A 17,669-nucleotide genomic window follows, 5' to 3' on the forward strand; every position below is an offset into this window, starting at 1 on the left:
AATAGGGAGATCACCTACTTAGGGATTAGCAAAAACACTAAACTCATCAAGCTGAAAATTACCAATTTTGTGAAACAAATTTTGAGGTTGTACAATAAGCATTTAATTAATCTATTTAGTGAATCCCCATAACACTGAGCAAGTAAAAATGACGATGATGTGACAGAACTGCCAAAAAGCAAATGTAATTTTGGTCTGAATTAACAGTCTAATTTCTAGGTTCAGAGAGATGCTTGTCCTGTTCTATTCCACAGTAGTCAACCAACCTGATAATATATTCAGTTTGGGGACTTACACAGACCGAAGCATCTTCAAAAACAGTGATGGTGAAGAGAGCTGAAAGTATGTGACATGAGAAATGGAAATATTTAGCTTAAAGAAAGAGACCCAAGAGACATAAGATAGCTGTCTTCAAATATCTGTTGGACTATAAAATTGAAATGGAATTTCATTTGTACATTATGGCTCCAAGGGGTGGAATAAAGCCTAGTGGATAGAAACAACAGGAATATCATTTTTTTCTTAACGCAAAAATCCAAATGAGCTGTATCATCACTCCAAGACTGCTCTCCAACACCAATTATTTTATAATTGTCTAATTTGTTGGATATTTGCAAATCCTTACCTTATTTATTTATGGCAACTATTACAATTGACAATTTTCTTCATGAAACTACTGTACACTCCCTCCCCACCTTTTCCCAGTTTTTATAACTTTGCTCCTGTTTCTTTAGCCATTCTTTGTGTACATAAACAGTTTATATAGAGCTCTCAAGTTTTTGTTATATACATATGAAATGATTTTATGTACTTTTTGCTAGTCACCACCTTCAGTTATGCAAGCCAAATCTTCCTTTTCTCATCTTTTAATGACATCCGGAGCTGCTTCCATGATTCTCACTAGTTTCAGTTATTAAAACTTGGAACTGTCCAGTTAAAAACTTAGTCAATAGTCAATACAACATTTTCCACTAAGGCTTGTGGCTTGAAATACTTAGTAGGGCAGTGTTAAGCGGAGGGGGCAGCAGTGAGAAAAGGAAGTTCTAAGATACTTCCTCCTACAAGTCTTTTCTTCAAGTCCTAGCTCCTATACTGGGAAAGTAGAGAAAAAGAAGAGTGGCAGAGATCAGTTTCTGTAATTGCCTGTCTGGCACAGGTAGAGAGATGTCCCTAGCCTCACTCTGACCTGTTGTATTAAGTCTGCTGCTTATACCCTCTAAAGTTATCATGGTTTCCATGTAGATGTTAAGTGTGGTTTGTGGGTGGTACCTTACTTCATTCTGGCCCTATATGTCACTGAAGAACCCCTCAAAGAGGTAGAATCTAGTGTTTTTGGGGCCCCTAATTCATCCTCAGTCTCTCTTTGGAAATACTATTACTGTCATTATTCTTCTATCTGTGTTTGTTTACACAATCTATTCTAGCAGGCCCCCCTCCTTTTCCTATATGAGAAACAGGAAATAGTCTTAATGTTTGAGAATGTTGACAAAATCCAGCAGATAATAAAGCAAGCTTTCCCAATAACTCTCATCCTGCACTATTTACTTTGATGGGCTTGCAGGTTCTAGAGGTTAGCAGGGAACTGGCTGGGAAACAGCAATGTCAAGTTCTGCTTCTTGCAAGCAACTTCAATGTCTACGACTGATGCCCTTGGAGTTGTATCCCCTCACTTGCCTCACGTTTTACCATAAATGTTGTACTCCTGCTTTCTCCAGTCCTTGACTTTATTGCCTGGTAACGGCAGTGACAGTGGTGGAGATATGAGGAAGTATCTGTGCTAGTTCTTTGGGCCTGCAAGGAGGTGGCTGACCCCAATTGTGGGAAAGGGAAAACTTAAGACTTTGTCTTCTTTTTCTCGCTGTGGGTGTGTGAGAACTCACCAATTCTAGGGTACTCAACATCCGGTTAAAAAATAGCAAATAGCGAATATTATTGAGCACTAACTCTATACTCAACACTCCACTGCACTTCTCATGCATTGGTTTATTTAATCCTCACAATAACTTTTTTTTTTTTTTTTTCAGAGGGAGTCTCACTCTGTCATGCAGGCTGGAGTGCAGTGGCATGATATTGACTCACTGCAAAAAAAAAAAAAAAAAAAATACATATATATATACACACACACACACACACACACACACACACACACACACACAGCCAAACACAAATTTTCATGTAATTTCAGGGATTTAAGAGATCTCCCAAAGTTCCACTCCGGATCCTCAAGTATAAACCTGGGCAATCTGCCATTTGTCTATGACAACACTAAAACACACACTGAATAAAACAGTTAAATAATGTTGAAAAATCCTAAATCTTTTTCTCTAGCCGAAATTTCATGCCAGAAAATCCAACTTTCTATTAGGTTGAATGACTTGGGTTTTTCACTAGTACCTAAAAGTCATTATGTTTAAACTGAATTCTTTACCTCACCTCAATATTTGCTCATTCTTTTCCTTTTCTAACTTTACTTAATGGTACTAATTCTAAACTTTCCCAGGATAAAAATCTGGGAATCATCCTACTTTCTGTCTCTCCTTCATCACCTACACATGTATATAGCATAGAAATAGAAATTGGCTTTCTTAAGAGGTACCTATTAAATGAAGAAAAATGTAGAAAAATAATGTTTCATATCAGAGCAGTCTAAGCATAACCAGTTAAACATTTAGAATCTAATATACATACTGAAATACAGAAGCAGAAAAGTGAAATAGCAAATTTATGACAAAAGTCTTAAAAGCATAGTAACAAACATCACCTCATGTTTAGATTAGGGCAATGAGTAGTTTCCACTACTTCAAATTTTACTTTATTTCTGCAGTGTATCCATCATAATATTTCTTAATTGCTCAAAACACTCCATGACTATCTATTTCTTACCAATATAATTTAATTGCCTTTACCCAGGCTTTCGAATCACTCACTCATTCATTCACTATGCTCCTACATGGCTCCCATGGTTATAGAGCTTACAGTCTATTAAATAAGTAATCACGATCAGGCAATTTCATGATTACCTGATTAAAAAAATGTGTAGTAAGTGCCATGATAAGGTAAATAATGACTACTACAGAAGTATACAGAAGGAATACTGAGTGTAGGTAAAAGGAAGGAAAGCAGTAGTTAAGGAAAACTTTCTGGAAGAGATGTCTAAGTGGAGACCTCAAAAACAATTAAGAGGAAAATAAAAGGCAGCAAGAAAGAACATAAGCAAAGGTCTAGAGAGAGGAGAGAATGGAATTAAAAGCTCAGAATGATAAACACAGTATGAGGAAGGACAGTGAGAGGAAGAGAAGAGATAAGGCTAAAGTGAATCAGCAGTGGCAGATTGTTAAGGCCTTATAGTCAGAAGTTAAGGAGCTTAGATCTTATGTTAAGATCAACAAGGAGCACAGAAAGGTCTTAAGCCAAGACATACTATGATTAGCTTCCCATATTAGAAAGTGCATTCTGGCAACATTATGATAATGAACTGAGGCAAGGGAAATACCTGTTAAACTAGTTTCAATGGGGTTATTGATTGTGGCCTGAATTGGGGTAGTGGCAGTAAAGATGAAGAATAGACAAAATTAACACAATATTTAAAGGATAAAAGTCATTAGGATTTAATGTTTTCTGGATGTATGAGAGACAAGCGTTATCACTCAGGTCTCTGGCATGTGTCACCTGTTAGATTCAATAATCCAGAGTCCATAGGAAGAGAAACAGATATCGAAGAATGGAGCAGAATTTGGAGGTAGGGAAAGCTTCAAACACATTGATTTTGAGATGTCTGTAAGATATTCAGGAGGAAATGTTGAATAGGGGGTTAAATATGCTCTCTGCATTTCTCTATGTATCCTATATATGTAGCAATGTCTGGAGATAACTGATTATTTTTATTCCCTGGTCATTCTAGTTATGGCAGGGACTGAGATCTTTCAGGAGAATATATAGCACTAGAAGAGGGAATAGGATACCATCATTTAAAATCAAGCCAAAGGAATCTCTAAAAACATAAGCAGAATGAGAGGGAAAATCAGAACAGAATGTTACAAAAGAAGAAAGGAAGGGAGTACTTCAAGAAAAGAGTGATTAACAACATCAAGTGCAACAGACATTAAAAAGGAAGAGGGCTGAGAAGTATCCTCTAGGTTTAGCAGTGAGAAAGTCATAAGGTGGTTTCAGTGAAATGGTAGTATTTGAGGTAGATTGATGAATGACTGAAATATTACAAAATATGTAAGTACAGACTATACAAAAGGCTTGGCTATGAAACGGAAGAGAAAAAGCAATAGTGGAGAAAGGGGTAGGGTTAAGAGGGAAGATTTTTTTCCTCTTGTTTTTAAATAAAGTTTAAAAATAGATTTGAGTATGGTTAAAGTACACATTGAAAAGAACTAATATAGTGGAAGAGATTAAAGATAAGGAGAGAAAGGAAATTGATATTGCTAGGTCCTTGGAAAGTTAGAATGAGATGAAATTTAAAGTACAGATGAAAGATGATTCTCAAATAGGAGAAGGCACAGTATATCTTTGCATTTGTGAACAGAGGTAAGTTTTGAGGATTGATTTTAGGAACTTGGGCGAATTCTCCTCTGGTAAAACTATATATTTTTTCTGTGTGACATAACTAAGTTATTCCGGAGGATTAGGATAAAGTAGTATACTATGTTAGATGTTTGAAGACATCTTGATTGATGTCTTTATAGCAGTATACTATGTTAGATGTTTGAAGACTATGTTAGATGTTTGAAGGTTTAAAAGGCCACTGAGATTACTGAAAATAAAAAAGAGGTGACTAGATTTATACAAAAGTTTTCTGGCCAGTGTTGAAAGCCTACTTGACGTTAGAGATCAGGACAGTCTCTAATAAACAATAAAAATAACTAAGTCAATATATGGCAGCAATGAGATGATATAGAAGGTGGAATAGCCCCAGAAGGGATTTTTAAGATAAGTTATCATGTTTTAGGATAAAATGAGAAATTTGATTGTGAATCTCAGCTACCATATATGTGATCTTGGGCAAGTTACTTAGCTTCTTTCAAAACTTCAATTTCATTACCTATAAAATAAAGACACTTCCTCTCATTGTTGTGAAATTACGTGATACAATACATATCAACGGCTTAGCATGATGCCCAGCACACAGTACATCCTCAATAAATGTTAAATGTTTCAATAAAATATTTAAGGATAAGATTTTAGGACATCAGAGTTTATTTTACATGAAATAGGTGTTATAGAGGGCAAACTGAAAAGGTCTGGAAGAGAAGGAAATAGGAAACTGAGTTTAAAGAGAAAAATACGGAGTATTATAGAGATAAAAGACCAGATCATTGCAACAGCTTAATTAGATTTGGTCTCAATTTGGTTTTAGATAATGACCATAGATAACGAGGTAAAGCATGATAGATTTGGCTGCCCATAAAGTTAAACAAACAAAAATCCTAGGAGTGGATAACAGATATACAGCCTAGTCTTTACACACTATTGTTCTGGGGACTGGTATAAGGGTCCTTAAGTCTTACAGTGTGAATTCTACAAGAGGTAGTTGAAGCAAGAGATTCAGGGGAAGAAGGCCAAACTTACCTTCTCACTAGTCCTAAATATGTACTCTCTCACTTTAGAAGAACCTAGTTATTACATAAGCATGCTCTGTTGATGTCCTCTATTGTGTACTGATTGTTTTCCATATGAACAATTTTTTCTCTTCATCACTCCTTTCTACCCATACTTTGATTCAATTTAAGTCTTTTTCATACTTCTTATATCTGCATGTTATATATGTACTGTTCATGGTTATTCCATATGCAACCAATATCCAGAGATTTATCTTGCCTAAGAGTGCTGAACACATTGTAAGAGCTTAAATGCTTCAGGACTACAGATCAGGTGGTTTTACTAAAGAACTGCACTGATATCAGTTGTCCTATTTCAGTCCTTTAACAAAGTTCTACTACTCTAAAGTAAGTTTAGTAGAATATCAAATATAGTAACACAAAACAGCGATTGGCAAAATTTTTCTTAAGGAATCTGAAAGCAAGTATTTTAGGCCTTGTGATTCATACAGTTTCTGTTACAACTAATCAACAGTGTCCTTGTGGCACAAAAGAAGCTGTAGACAATGTGCACAAGAATAAGCACGGCTGTATTCTAATAACATTTTATTTACCAAAATAGGTGACCAGCTAGCAGGCCAATTCCTGCATAGAAAAAAGTTCAGAATTTTTATTTTCTTTTTGAGACAGGATTTCGCTCTATAACCCAGGCTGGAGTCCAGTGGCATGATCACTGCAGCTTTAACCTCCCTTGCTCAATCATTCCTCCTACCTTAGCCTCCTGAGTAGCTGGGACTACAGGTACATGCCACCACACCCAGTTAATTTTTGTATTTTTTTGTAGAAATAGGGTTTTGCCATGTTGCCCAGGCTGGTTAGCTCAGAATTTATTGCATGATGTAGAAGAATAATATAGCTCAGCAAATTCAGAAAGGGTGAAGATGACTGACAAGAAATACAATAATATTCTGTGAGGACTATTAAGAGTGCTTAGTTTTTGCTATTACAGGAAATAATATGATTTAAAATTATGAAAAGTGTGGTGAACACATTCTAAGGTGGTCCCTATGATTCCTGTCTCCTGGTATTCATGCCTTTGTGTATCTCCTCCCCTTGATTGCAGCAGAATGTGGAACTTGCTTCTAACCAAGAGATTATGGCAAAGGTGATGGGATGTCATTTCTGTTACAAAAACCTATAACATTTTGCTGAGGGACATTCTCTCTTCTTGGTTTTGAAGGAATAAGACACCATCTTGTGAGATGCCCTATGGAGAGGGCAGCCTCTGGCTGCCAATCAGCTAGGAGCTGAATGTTGTGAACAACCACATGAGCTTGAAAGCAGATAGTTCCCTTGTCAAGTCTTCAGATGAGAACTCAGCCCTGGCTGACACCTATATTGTAGGCTTGCTGAGGACTCTGTGGGAGTGTGCCTAGATTCCTGACCTACAGAAACTATGAGATAAATAAATCTGTGTTGTTTATAAACTGTAAAATTTGTGTTAATATTGTTACACAGAAAAAAGCAATACAAAAGTACACTGATAATAGGTTTAATTGTCCAAAAGTGTATCATTTATCTCCCATGTCTAGAACTAAAATTACATAATTAATGTAAAAGATTATTTTAAAAATAATACATTGATAAATGTCACCTATTATTTTAATAGGTGATGACTTCTATTAAACCTTTTTGATGCTCAGTATCTTTGCAAATAAAGATCCTTTATTTAAAGAGACTGTGTAAACTCTAAATATTTATGCTATCAATTAACTTTTGAAACTTTTAAGGTGTTCCAAATTTACCCATGTAACAGACTGTCAGAAAGTAATATAGATAAAACATCTCAAAGCCTATTCCAGTACTTGTTAAACAGTTTAAGAAAAATCTATCGGCCGGGCGCGGTGGCTCACGCTTGTAATCCCAGCACTTTGGGAGGCCGAGGCGGGCGGATCACGAGGTCAGGAGATCGAGACCACGGTGAAACCCTGTCTCTACTAAAAACATACAAAAAATTAGCCGGGCGTGGTGGCGGGCGCCTGTAGTCCCAGCTACTCGGAGAGGCTGAGGCAGGAGAATGGCGTGAACCCGGGAGGCGGAGCTTGCAGTGAGCGGAGATCGCGCCACCGCACTCCAGCCTGGGTGACAGAGCCAGACTCCGTCTCAAAAAAAAAAAAAAAAAAGAACAGCCTGGGCAATATAACAAGGCCCTATCTCTACCAAAAAATAAATACATAAATAAAAAATTAGCTGGGCATGGTGGTGTGAGTGCTGTCCCAGCTACTCAAGAGACTGAGAAGGGAGGACTACTTAAGCCCAGGAGTTGGAGGCTGCAGTGAGCTATGATCATGCCATTGCAGTCCACCCTGGGAAACAGAGCAAGACTCATCTCTTAAAAAAAAAAAAAAAAGTGGAGAACTTCATCTGCTAATCTAATCTAATTGGACTGGTAAATATTAAAATGTTTGATAATATACAAGTGTTGTCAAGGGCGAGATTAGGGTAAACTGATATAATTGTTGGCTGAAGCATATGACAGTATAACCTTTTGGGAGAGCAATCTAATAATAGCTACAAAATTTAACATACTGCAGTGAAGCAAGTCTATATCTTACAGTTTATTCTAGAAATATTTACATATGTGTGCAAAGGTTATACACAAGATTATGCACAATAGCATTGTTAGTAATAGAAAAAGATGGAATTAATTTAAATTTTTCAGTAGAGAACTATTACAATAAATTATGGCACATCTATATAATAAAATCCTATGCAGTTGTTAACAAAAATGAAGTAGTACATCTATATAAATGTACATAAATTGAGGTCTAAGAGTATTAAATAGATAAAGCAAGGTGTGAAATGCTCCCATGTATATTACTTACATAGAAATATTTGGGTGGAATACCCAGGACACTGTAATTTCAAGGAACGGAGGCTGAGGATCCGAAAAAGCAACCTAATTTTCTTTACACACCGTTTTGTATTTTATGTATTTATACCAAACACGTAAATAATTTTCTCAATAGACACCTTCAGACATTCTTTATTTACCATAAGATAGTCTTAAAAATGTAACTGAGAAAATCATTTCTAGAATTTCTTGATCACAGGTTATTTTTCTCTGTTACATGTAATGTTAGGAATAATCCTGTCTTCAAAGTCCTTAAATAGTACTTTAATGACTCATGGGTGACATAAGTATCTCATAAGACATATTTTACTTAGCTTTTATTAAAAATTGTCTATTATCTGGATACTCAGGCACTAAACTCTAGGTAAATTTCCACAAGATTATATTGTATTGATGTAAGTAAATGACTGGTAAGAAGTTGGCTGATACTTCGCAGCCAAGAGCCAACAGGGAAATTAATGGCTGAGTTGAGAGAACACAGGACCAAAATGATTAAATGGCATAATTTAAGTAAACTAACATATTACATTTTTAATAGCAATATGCTACAACTATACAAACTGATCTAACAAATACTGTACACCTGAAGATGTTTTTAGCACTCCCTATATATCAATTTCTATTTTAAAGGCAAAACTTTTTGACTGGAATGGAGAAATGCTGATCATGTGAAATAAGGATTTTTACAGTGCTGCAACTTTGATCCTTATTGTGCATGAATTTATCAAGGACTCCTTCATGTTGAGAAATTTGAAAATTCATTAAAAGAAAAAATCTCCATAAATGTGAGTTTTACTTTACTACTTGAACCTGCAATAACCTAAAAAGGGATGTAATTCCTATTTTACTGTTTATTGCTATTAAACAAAACATGTGAGAAAACTTTAGAGCATAGTTACAAAAAAAATGGGTTTTGGAATCACACAGAATTCAAGTCCTGGTTCTCAGATTAACTATGGAATAGTGGGAAAACTACCCCATCCTTGTGAGCCTCATTTCCTCATATATAAAAGGGAGATAACATGAAGTATATTTAGTATCTTCTGAGGTTGTTGTATTAAGTAAAAAAAACAAAACAAAACACATAATGCACTTTGTATAATATATGACCAACAGTAAGAGTTAAATAAAAGGCAACTCTCACTACTAATATTATTACTCTTCAATTATCCAGCATAGATGAGGAATAAAATGTTCTATATAACGTTTTCCTTTACTAGACAAATTCTTACGTACATGCCAAATTTTAAGCATCACCACTTTGTATTTTACTCACTCTTGGAGCAAATTCTTCCAAAATACTTACTTTTTTTGTTACCGTAGGGGTCAATAAATAGAAACTAACCTTTTTGGTGCCTGGTACTAATAACTCTGTCTAGATTAACATGTTTATTTTGTAGTCCCAGTATGGTGATTTCAGGTCATATTACATTTGGAATGTTGTATTTAGGTTGGGGCATGATTCAAGAGACAATGAATGCCAGACTAGAAGATGCATAAAAAGAATAATCAGAACAGTGAGGTGTGTGAAAACCCTAACATATAAAACCAGGTTAAGGAATGATGTCTAGTTTAGAGAATATTTGAGATGAAAAAATAGGTATTTTCAAATATTTTAAGGGTGTCACATGAAAAACTATGTAAATTTATTCCGTATTATATCAGAGGACAAAAGTAGAAACAATAGATATGTTACAGATACATGAATTAAATATTAATATGGCTGCTTTGATTATATAACTGACAAGGTTTATTTCAATTCCAAGATTCTGTGACCTATATATACTAAAAAAGAGGCAGGCAATTATGGTTATATACTTAAATTAGGACTCTTGTCACTTTAAAGATGAACCAAAATATGATTTACTACTTCGTTACTTTTGTACTTTTGTTTCAATAAAAAGATAATGATAAAATGATATGATATATACGATGGACTCAGTATTTCAATTTCCCAAACTGATCCCTGTAATAATCCCACTTTAAATACTGAGATTCTCCAAAAAAATCAATTCATATTAATTTTAGTCTTTTTAAAAAAATGGAGCACAATGCACTGTGAACATTTTTAAGTTATAAGAGCTACATGTTCAGATATATTTGCCTAATTTATTTCAAGTTCAGATCAACATTAGAATTTAAAATAGAACTTAAGTCAATTCCTCTCTAATTTATCTTAACTTCTGTTGTGTTAGTGATTTAAATAATTTTGGAATGGGAATCGGATAAAATGATTATGCACAACAGAAAACAATGATAGAGGACAGCAAAGCATGTATTTTGTACTAACCAATTAGAAGAACTGTTCCAACGGCTAAACCTCCACCTGGAAATGAAACAAAACCAGAAGAAAATTAATCTACCTTTTCCATTACCTTTAGCATAAAAGTTAAGCTTTATGAAGGAGAGGCACTTCAATAACTTTAAAACAGTAGTTGTGAACAACATTTTAATTACCTTTGCAATACTTTGCTCAAGGTGCTATTATGAAATAATTACATATTATATGTAATTACACACTACACATTACAATTACTTTTCTTTTTTTTTTTTTGAGTTGGAGTCTCGCTCTGTCGATCACGCTGAAGTGCAGTGGCACAATCTCCTCTCAGCTCACTGCAACCTCCCCATCCTGGGTTCAAGCGATTCTCCTGCCTCAGCCTCCCTCAGCCTCCTGAGTAGTTGGGATTACAGGTGCCCACTACCACGCCTGGCTAATTTTTGTATTTTTAGTAGAGACAGAGTTTTACCATGTTGGTCAGGCTGGTCTCGAACTCCTGACCTCACGTGATTCACCTGCCTTGGGCTCCCAAAGTGCTGGGATTACAGGTGTGAGCCACCACGCCTGGCCCACAATTACTTCCATAATATACTGTACTATCCTCCTTTCTTCTATGACAGAACCACACAGCATTCAACATAACTGTGGTTAAGGACTCCAATAATGTTATATTTAGCACTTGTTAATAAATTAACTCAATACTCAAGACTTAAATGTGCACAGTAACTTAACTACTACAGAAGTACAACATAGATAAGATTATTACAGAAATTCCACATTAATATTTATCTTCAAATTTAGTAAGACTTTGAGTAAAGACCTGATAATTAAAGTTAATTATTTTTTATTATGAATAATATACACAAAGTCTGGAAATGCTCTAAATATATTTGCAATTTAAAAGGAATGTATTTGCCATTTCAAACAAAAAAAGAACATCACAAAATATATTTTCAGTATTACTAGACTAGTGTTCTTCTAAATATCTGAATTAGGCCGGGCACAGTGGCTCAGGCCTGTGATCTTAGCACTTTGGGAGGTTGAAGTGGGCAGATCACTTGAGGTCAGGAGTTCAAAACCAGCCTGGACAACATGGTGAAACCCTGTCTCTACTAAAATTACAAAAAAATAAGCTGCATGTGGTGGTGCATGCCTGTAATCCCACCTACTCAGGAGGCTGAGAAACGGGAATTTTTTTTTTTTTTTGAGACAGTCTTACTCTGTCACCCAGGCTGGAGTGCATTGGCACGATCTCGGCTCACTGCAACCTCCGCCTCCCGGGTTCAAGTGATTCTCCAGCCTCAGCCTCCCGAATAGCTGGGATTACAGGCGCCCACCACTACACCCAGCTAAGTTTTTGTACCTTTAGTAGAGACGGGATTTCACTATGTTGGCCAGGCTGATCTCGAACTCCTGACCTCGTGATTCACCTGCCTGGACTTCCCAAAGTGGTGAGATTACAGGTGTGAGCCACCATGCCTGGCCTGAGACACGAGAATTTTTTGAACCTGGAAGGCAAGGTTGCCGTGAGTTGAGACTGCCCCACCACCACACTCCAGCGTGGCCAACAGAGCAAGACTCTGTTTCAGAAAAAAAAAAAAATCTGAATTATGGTAATATAATCATGAAATATATGAAATATATAATTCAAATGGTGAATCATTAAAAATCAATTTAAAAATTAATTTTAGGGCTAGGCGCAGTTGCACATGCCTGTAATTCCAGCACTTTGGGAGGCCGAAGCAGGCCGATCACCTGAAGTCGGGAGTTCGAGACCAGCCTGATCAACAGGGAGAAACCCCGTCTCTACTAAAAATACAAAAGTAGATGGGCGTGGTGGCGCATGCCTATAATCCCAGCTACGCAGGAGGCTGAGGCAGGAGAATCGCTTGAACCAGGAAGGTGGAGGTCGCAGTAAGCCGAGATTGCACCATTGCACTCCAGCCTGGGCAAAAAGAGCGAAACTCAACAAAAAAAAAAAAAAAAAAAAAAAATTAAAGAAATTAGAACTACACTAAGACATTTGAGTACTAATACTTTGCTCTTCACTCCATTTGTAAAACTATCACCATTTTGATTAATGTCTCAAACACAAATTCACTTAAAATTTTAAAAAATGAATATCAAAGAATAGAAATGTATTTAAAGTATAATTTTAAAAATACTCAAAGTTGGGCCGGGTGCAGTGGCTCACAACTGTAATCCCAGCACTTTGGGAGGCCAAGATGGGTGGATCATGAGGTCAGGAGTTCGAGACCAGCCTGGCCAACATAGTGAAATCCAGTCTCTACTAAAAATCCAAAAAAAATTAGCCGGGCGTGGTGGCTGGCGCCTGTAGTCCCAGCTACTTGGGAGGCTGAGGCAGGAGAATTGCTTGAACCCAGGAGGGGGAGGTTGCAGTGAGCTGAGATTGCGCCACTGCACTCCAGCCTGGGTGACAGAGTGAGACTCCATTAAAAAAAAAGAAATACTCAAAGTTGTTGGGACAACTAGAGTCAATGCTGTTTGTTTTTTGTATACAAATCTGAAAGAAACATTTAGAACACCGATAAAGAACTTTCCACAAAAAAGTTTTGTAGTCATTTGTCATACAGAAAAACTTAGTGACAAAAGTTCCTTTGATAGGCTGGGCACGGTAGCTCACACCTGCAATCCCAGCACTTTGGAAGGCTGAGGCAGGTAGATCACATAAGCTCAGGAGTTCGAGACCATCCTGGCCAACAAGGTGAAATCCTGTTAGCCAGATGTAATGGCCCGCTCCTGTAATCTGAGCTATTCGGGGGAGCTGAGGCAGGAGAATCGCTTGAACCCAGGAGTCATAGGTTGCAGTGAGTTGAGATCATGCCACTGCACTCCAGCCTGGGCCACAGAGCAAGACTCTGTCTCAAAAAAAAAAAAAAAAAAAGTTCCTTTGATAGTGTTTATTTTTTGCCTTGCAAAAAAGCATAACTATTATGTGTTAAACAGTTTGAAATCTGGTAACATACATGCACCTAGAATAATATGCAACATGAGACTTATGCTAAGCGATTTACAGTGAGGCTAAACATCAATTTCATGACAATATGTAGAACATTTCAAACTCTTAGGGAAGGAAATAATGAAAAAACCTAGTATATTTAAATGTTTTAATGTTTAATTTTATATATTTACAAGACTTTATATTTTAAGTTCACATTTAGACAGGTTCCTTCATATAGCATTTAAAGTCATATCAGACTACATAGGATAACTTTAATCTTCACATGAAAAGATAAACATAAGCTGAAATGTATGTCATGATAGCCACCAAAAAGGATCAGGTCCGGGTGCAGTGGCTCACGGCTATAATCCCAGCACTTTGGGAGGCCAAGGTGAGCAGATCACTTTAGCTCAAGAGTTTGAGACAAGCCTGGACAACATGGCAAAACTCCATCTCTACAAAAAAATACAAAAATTAGCAAGGTGTGCTAGCACCTGTAGTCCCAGCTACTTGGGGGGCTGTGGCAGGAGGATCCATTGAGCATGGGAAGTTACGGCTGCAGTGAGCAGCGTTCGTGCCGCCACTGCACTCCAGCCAGGGTAACAATGTGAGACTCAGTCTCAAACAAACAAACGGATCAGAACAAAGGGTTTGCTTTGGGATAAGATTAGACTAAATGTTTAATTTCATAGTGCCACACCAATGTTTTAATTCATTTGAACATCTTATATCACACTTCCTTACTTTCCTACTTTCCCTTAAATGCAAAAATAAACATTTAATTACCCAATAGCCTTTTTCTGTACATATAAGGAGATGAATTGATGTAAGCATACAAGAGACATTATGGTATCTAAGCTAGAGCAGGCACTATTTAAGTTTCTTACTTTAACCTATTTCCTATAGGGAGGATTTAGTTTTCTTATTTAACCTCCTGAGTTACATTTATGTCTCCTCAAATAAGGAATTTATATAAGGCCTCCACTGGGACAGACAGAGAAGCAAAGATTTTTTTATTTTTTGAGATGGAGTCTTGCTGTGTCCTCCAGGCTGGAGTGCAGTGGCACAATCTCGGCTCACTGCAAGCTCCGCCTCCTGGGTTCATGCCATTGTCCTGCCTCAGCCTCCCGAGTAGCTGGGACTACAGGCACCTGCCACCACACCCGGCAAATTCTTTGTATTTTTAGTAGAGACGGGGTTTCACTGTGTTAGCCAGGATGGTCTCGATCTCCTGACCTTGTGATCCACCCGCCTCGGCCTCCCAAAGTGCTGGGATTACCGGCGTTAGCCACTGAGCCCGGCCAGAAGTAAAGATTTTTTAACATTCACTATGGGACAATGAGAACAGATTACACAACAGTTTTCCAATTAAATGAAGTGATTACCAAGTAGAGGTGTCTGGCCCAAAAAGGTACTCAGAAAGAGCTACCTTTAACATTTTGGCAATTCCTTTTTTTTTGTCAGGGGTAGGGACAGGGTGTCACTGTGTTGCTCAGACTGGAGTGCAGTGGTGCGATCATGGTTCACTGCAGCTTCAACCTCCCAGGCTCAAGCGGTCCTCCCAACTCAGCCTCTGAAATAGTTGGGATTATAGGAACATGTAACCATGACTGGCTAATTCTTTTTCTTTTTTAATTCTTTCATTCTTTGTAGAGACAGGGTCTCACTATATTGCCCAGGCTGGTTTTGAACTCCTGGGCTCAAACTAGCCTCCAGCGTTGGCCTCCCAATGTGTTGAGATTACAGGCATGAGTGACCACATAACCTAAAAAATCTTATGTATATTAAAATTCTAATGTTTAGAAAATTTGAACATTAAGACATAATGGGGACATATTAAAATCACTTTTATCAACCAAGTATCTTCTGAAACTTCTTTTACAAAAAGGTAAGAAGTCTATCATGTAAATTCACTAGATTCACATTTAGACTGGCTGTAGTAAAGTTTGGTCATTGTGAAGGATAGTTGTGGGGAATAAGATGTAACTCATTAACTAATTTAAACATTAACTAAAGCTTTTAAAAATCAAGCTTTTATTCTATGTGTTTTAAGAGAAATAATTTGGACATATATATGTATATATATATATACATATACACATGCATACAGCAGCAAAATTTCTCTATTCTTCTAAACTTGAGTTTAGTGAGATATGATCTCAAAACATTTCCACAAGATACCTTTGTATAAGGTATTTTGATGTCTCTTACTTGATAAATGGAAGGTCTAGCTGTATTTTAACTTAAAAGTTTGAATGTTTATAGCCATGCTCCAACCAAAAAATAAATAAATAAAAAGCTAAAACAACCAACCAACCACAACAGAGTATCCTGACATATTCTTTGAAAGCTGGCTTTTAATTTACTTTTAAATTTTGGGATCCATTAGTAATTTTATATAATTCCAAAAGCAACATAGACTTCACACTAATGGTTCCCAATTAAAATTGAAATATCTTTTCCCAATACAATGTATTACAGATAAGTAATAGGGTAAGGAAACAATCATCTTCTTTTTGTAATGAAAACAAACAAGAAGGTAGTAAAAGGGCCTTGTTTACTACTTCCTCTCCCCTTTCATCCTAACTTAGAAAAATTACCAACACACTTTCTAAGTCACTAAGCAAAATAAATTCTTTTTTTGAGATGGGGTCTCACTGTCACCCAGGCTGCAGTATAGTGGTGTGATCACTGCTCACTGCAGACTTGAACTCCCCGGGTTCAGGGATTCTCCCCCATCAATCTCCTGAGTAGCTGGGACTATAGGTGTGCACCACCAAGCTTGGGTGATTTTTGTATTTTCTGAAGAGCCAAGGTCTCTCTATGTTGCCCAGGCTTGTCTCAAACTCCCAGGCTCAAGCAATCCACCCATCTTGGCTTCCCAAAGTGCTGGGATTATAAGTGTGAGCTACCACACTTAGCCAGCAAATAAACTCTTGGTTTTACTTCTAGATGTCTTTAAGATGTATACTTATTTCCATCTTACTAAAAATAAAAGTAGAGTACTTTATGTACACAAAAGAATACAAGAGGTTGAAAGGTTAAAGAATCATGACTACTCTTCAATAATTATGACACAATTATTGGCTGGGCAAACATGAGAATCAAAATAAAGGTTTGAAAGGTTAAAGACACTCAGCAAGCTTGATATTTTAAAGAATTAATTTCATCAAGATTTCACATCTTTTAAAAATAGGCATTTTTTCTTAAAGCCAGAAAAGATACTTAATACTTAAGAAATAATATTAGAAAATTTAAGATCTTGTAAATGCCAGGATCTTCCACAATTTTTAAAATCATAAGACAACGAAAGGGCTTTTGTTGTTGTTTCAATTCATGCAGTAGTAAGGCAATTACATTAGTACTATTAATATTTTAAAGGAACAACATTCAATCCCCATACTCTCCCCAATAGAAACCTCTGATTAAGCTATAAATTTTGGGTAAATGAGGCCAAATTAATACACTAGAATATGAAAGCCTTTCTTCAATGTTAGAGAAAGTAAAACGGAAAAGAAATGAAAGTCAAGAAAGATAACAGTGATTTATGCCAGTCCTTTCCAGAGCTCTATATAAAGGAATAATTTTGCTTAAAATTACAAAAAAGTATTTTTGGGAAAACGCAATGTAAAAAACAAGTTCATATTGTTTCCTTGGTTCATAGTAATAGTCTTAACTACTTAATTAATGCTGGATCTCAAAATTATTTTTCTGCACTCCAGCCTGCTTTTGAGACGGAGTCTCGCTCTGTCGTCCAGGCTGGAGAGCAGTGGCGCAATCTCGGCTCACTGCAAGCTCCGCCTCCCGGGTTCACGCCATTCTCCTGCCTCAGCCTCTCCAAGTAGCTGGGACTACAGGCGCCTGCCACCAAGCCCGGCTAATTTTTTTGTATTTTTAGTAGAGATGGGGTTTCACCTTGGTCTCGATCTCCTGACCTCGTGATCCGCCCGCCTTGGCCTCCCAAAG

At 36.8% G+C, this 17,669-nt stretch overlaps 1 protein-coding gene across 12 annotated transcripts in view; it reads right to left on the reverse strand.

Moving 5' to 3' along the window:
- Nucleotides 1-17,669, reverse strand: part of ELP4 (elongator acetyltransferase complex subunit 4) — a 260,264-nt gene that overhangs the window by 238,930 nt on the left and 3,665 nt on the right. For all 12 annotated transcript variants that reach the window (XM_058424532.1, XM_058424531.1, XM_032166350.2 and 9 more), the window contains exon 2: nucleotides 10,751-10,786. In XM_058424532.1, coding sequence (XP_058280515.1) covers nucleotides 10,751-10,786 — 36 coding nt within the window. The remainder of the gene's footprint in view (nucleotides 1-10,750; nucleotides 10,787-17,669) is intronic.

The sequence above is a fragment of the Hylobates moloch genome, unplaced genomic scaffold (assembly GCF_009828535.3).
Source record: "Hylobates moloch isolate HMO894 unplaced genomic scaffold, HMol_V3 SCAFFOLD_11, whole genome shotgun sequence".
In the NCBI taxonomy this organism is placed as follows: Eukaryota; Metazoa; Chordata; class Mammalia; order Primates; family Hylobatidae; genus Hylobates; species Hylobates moloch.